The 4,031-nt window shown below is 21.1% G+C and overlaps 1 protein-coding gene across 1 annotated transcript; it reads left to right on the forward strand.

The window, feature by feature from the left end:
- The first annotated feature begins 2,272 nt into the window (after nt 1-2,272).
- LOC128965490 (U8 snoRNA-decapping enzyme-like) lies at nt 2,273-3,001 on the forward strand. The gene is made up of 2 exons (XM_054312200.1): nt 2,273-2,847; nt 2,980-3,001. Exons 1-2 carry the CDS (start codon nt 2,273-2,275, stop codon nt 2,999-3,001), a joined length of 597 nt encoding a protein of 198 aa, XP_054168175.1.
- Nucleotides 3,002-4,031: the final 1,030 nt, after the last annotated feature.

Genomic DNA, 4,031 nt, shown 5'->3' on the forward strand with positions numbered 1-4,031 from the left:
AAGTTTCTAAAATTTATAAATTATTTAATTTAAGTGATTTGCATAATATTTTTGTTGAATTTTCATTTTACTTAACTTGTCTAACGTAAGTACAGAATATTATATTTTATTTGATCTATAATTTTAATCGATTTTAACGTTACTTTAAAAATAAATTTTTAATTATTATTTATTATGTATTAGTAATAATTAAAAAAATATTATATTAAAACTTTGAGAATAATTAATTTTTTAAAAACATAAATAAGACATTCAGTTCATTATTAAATATTTATTATTTGTTTTTTAATAGTATTTTAGCATTTTGTAAAATCTAATTTATACAGAATATATTTATAATTAATTTGAATTTATTATTATATATTATTTTTCTCAGATATCATTTGTTATATTATTTAGATTTCATGTTATGATAAATTATACGACTGTTTACCCGATTGTTCGCTAATATATATTTTAAAAGCAATTTTCTTTAGGGAATAGCAAAAGAATTTGAGTTATTTTTAACACAATTTTTCAAAAATAAAAAATTTAATGCATATTTTGCTTACAATTTTATAACAAATGATTTTTTTCACAAATCAAGTGAACATTAAGACAAAGACAGCTATTGAAAGAAAGTGAGTGAATGAGAGAGAGAGAGAGAGAGAGAGAGAGAGAGAGAGAGAGAGAGAGATAATGATGTATTTTTTAGTGAATACTATAATATCGACATCAGTATTATAAGGAAATACTGTAATAATAATAATACTGAAAAAAATATTTAAAGATTTACTTGTAATACTACAACAAATAATAAAAAACTGATTAAATAATATAAAATGTATTTATTTTTATTTTATTTTTTTTTTTGAATCCGTATTCTTACTAATAATTGTGACTAACTTTTAATCTTATGTTAAATAAAAATTTTATTTTTACATGATATACTGTAAATATATAAAACATTGTATACGATTGTTATATAACAATAATATTGTTAGACTTTAATTAAATTTCACATTAAATTTGTAGACATTTAGTATTTTTGTTTTTTTTCGTTTCTTATTTTTCTATTGAGATTATATCACAGTTACGACACACACACACAATGAAACTTCAATGCAAAACAACAAAAAGTTTTGACATTTATTTGCTATACATAAGCAATACTTTAGTATAATTTATTGAATTGATCTAAACGTACAATTATATGGCAATTTGTTTAAAAATGTTTTTTATAGCATATTAAAAATAATTATAATATGATTATATTGTATTTATTGTTGTTATTTAGTCAAATATTAATTATATAGATTGTCAATCAATGTCAATATGACATTCAAATATGTCATATAAAATATATTTTAATCAAAAAATATAATGATTCATATATATACATTAATTTAATATTCATATATTCAACGTTTAACTTATAATATATTATTATTATATTTATATCTATATTATGGTACGAAATAAACTTAGATTATATATTACCAGAAAAAACCGGAACCGCAAACGGTTTCGGTTCGCTTTAGTTCATATCTCGGGTTTTTTATATCATTGATTTTAAATACTTGATTCAATGTAATTATTTTTTATTAGTCATAATTGTAAATAAATTGTAAATTATTATTGATTTTTATTTATTGCACTTTTAGTTTACAATATGTTAATAAATTAATAACATATTGTATACTAACATTACTTAAAAAGGTTAATCTAAAAAAATAAAATCTTTACATTTTAATATAATTCTAAATATATCTAATATATTTATAAAAGTTTAAATATTATTAATGCTATTTTATTATAAAAATTCATAATTATAAGCAAAATTAACAAAATAATTATAACTATTATACAGTATTTGATGATTATTTAATAATATTTAATTAAGAATTTTATTGACTAATATATTACTGAAAATAATTTAATCCTTAAAATAATTACTCAAAAAAATTTGTAAAACAAATTTATGAAATATTAAAGAAAAATATAACACTACTATTATTGTTAATAATAATAATAATATCATATCATATTTAATATTAAATGTTAATATTTGCTATTTGATACTAAAATACTTTAAATTCTATTGAACTCTGGAAATATATGGGAAAAATAAAATTCAATCTCAAAATGTATTATAAATAAAGTATTTAATTACAATTATTTGACTGAAAAACAAAATAAAATAACTGTAAACTAATGTGTAATTCTAGTGTTTAGTCACTTATTTTCAATACAATTATATATGTTTTCGCCACCCTTTTCCTGCATCGGCATAATGACCGGTATGTTTGATCCAATAGAGTTGGACGTATCGCTGGACGTGTACGGCGGTTCGTACGCGCACACTGTGCACGCGTTTCTCTGGTCGCGCAACCCGTCCACTGGCATTGCCTACGCACTGATGCAACTGAAAAGCACCGGTCGATTTGGTTTTCCCGGCGGACGTACTGAACAATCGCCAGTCGACGGCCAGGTAGTAATCGAAACGCTCTATCGGGAAGTCTGGGAAGAGATGCACTACCAGCTCGCCGACGGCCAGATCACAATCGCCGATCATCTGTGCAGTCATGTGGTTCACTCCAAACACGGCAAGTGTTATCACTTTTTTGCCAAACAGTTGGCGTACGAAGATTTTTTGGTCGCCGAAACTAGCTATACGTCGGCCGAATCGTTTCCCGACGAGTTGGTCGGCGTTATTCGGGTACCGTTGGGCCGAACTGACGACGACAGGTGTAAAGAGGTTCGGCTATTCTTCGATGGTTTTGTCGAACAGTATTTCTCCGGTAATACCAGAAACCAGTTGTTGGTGTCGTTGAGAAAATTGAAAGTCATGTCCGATGAAGACTTGAAGTTTGTTTTGAAACAAAACAAATCAATTGATTTTTAAAAATAATTATCAAACAAAACATAAGATTATTATTTTTATTATTAGTATAACACCATATATTTAAAGTAATTTGAAATTTTATTGATTTAATTTAGTATTAATTTTAACTTTACCTAATATTGAGTGTTAAAATGTTTAAATAATTTTGTGTATATCTATTTGTTTTTTTTTGTTTTCTTTAAAATTGATTTCATATACCGGTAATTATCAATTTTTATTATTATTTAATATATATAATTTTAATTAAATCCGAAAATAAGTACCGTATATGCTTTATTAGTTTATTAATTAATTAATTAATTAAATAATTTTTTTTTAAATATTTTTGATTTATAAATTCTATTGGCAAATAAAATTTATTTAATTTAAATTAATTAAAAATATTCATCAATTATTAATTAAAAGTAATTCTAATAAATAACTTATTAGTGAGTTAGTATAATTTATTTTTTTATATTTGTTTTGATTAAATATTTATTTTTCATTTAATATTTACAACATATATAAAATAAACAATTTTATTGCATAAATTTTTAATAATTTTAAAAAAATCTTTCCATGTAATTAAAATCACTAATTTCATTAATTGATTGCTTTATATATTACAATTAAAATAATTTATTGTTTTTTTAGTTAGTAATAATATTTGATAAAATATCAATTAAATAATGATAAGCACTTTAACATTAAATACTAAACACTGTTAAAGTCGTAATATTTATTTAATAGAAATTAGTTATAGTTTTAACTAGTTTTATAAATTACTAATAACAAAAAATATTTTATTTACAATTAATTCTGAATTATAAATAAGTCATAAATTTAATTTTAATTTATATGTAATATTTTTATATTACTTTTATAATAATTATTATTAAAATATATTAATACTTATTAAGCATTGTATTGCCATCTATTATTATAAATAATAAAATTTGTTTTTATAAAAATCAACTAGATGGTACTTAAGTAAATAATACAAAACATTTTGAAAAATATAATTATAACTAAACTATAATTTTTAATATCTATATAATTATTATTAGTTGTTTTAATTATATGTGAATTTTATTTATTATATATTTTTTAAGTTAAACATAAGTTTTAAAAATTATTAATGATTTCTCAAGTTATCAATAATATAAGA

Source organism: Oppia nitens, unplaced genomic scaffold, assembly GCF_028296485.1.
Source record: "Oppia nitens isolate AA-2021 unplaced genomic scaffold, nextdenovo-longstitch-racon4-pilon3 scaffold10_pilon_pilon_pilon, whole genome shotgun sequence".
In the NCBI taxonomy this organism is placed as follows: Eukaryota; Metazoa; Arthropoda; class Arachnida; order Sarcoptiformes; family Oppiidae; genus Oppia; species Oppia nitens.

Bases quoted from the DNA above. Each gene is read 5' to 3' on its own strand.
- LOC128965490 (XM_054312200.1), top strand. From the start codon at position 2,273: ATGACCGGTATGTTTGATCCAATAGAGTTGGACGTATCGCTGGACGTG. The intron at 2,848-2,979 runs GTTTGTTTTGAA...GATTTAATTTAG, and splicing joins ATGTCCGATGAAGACTTGAA to TATTAATTTTAACTTTACCT.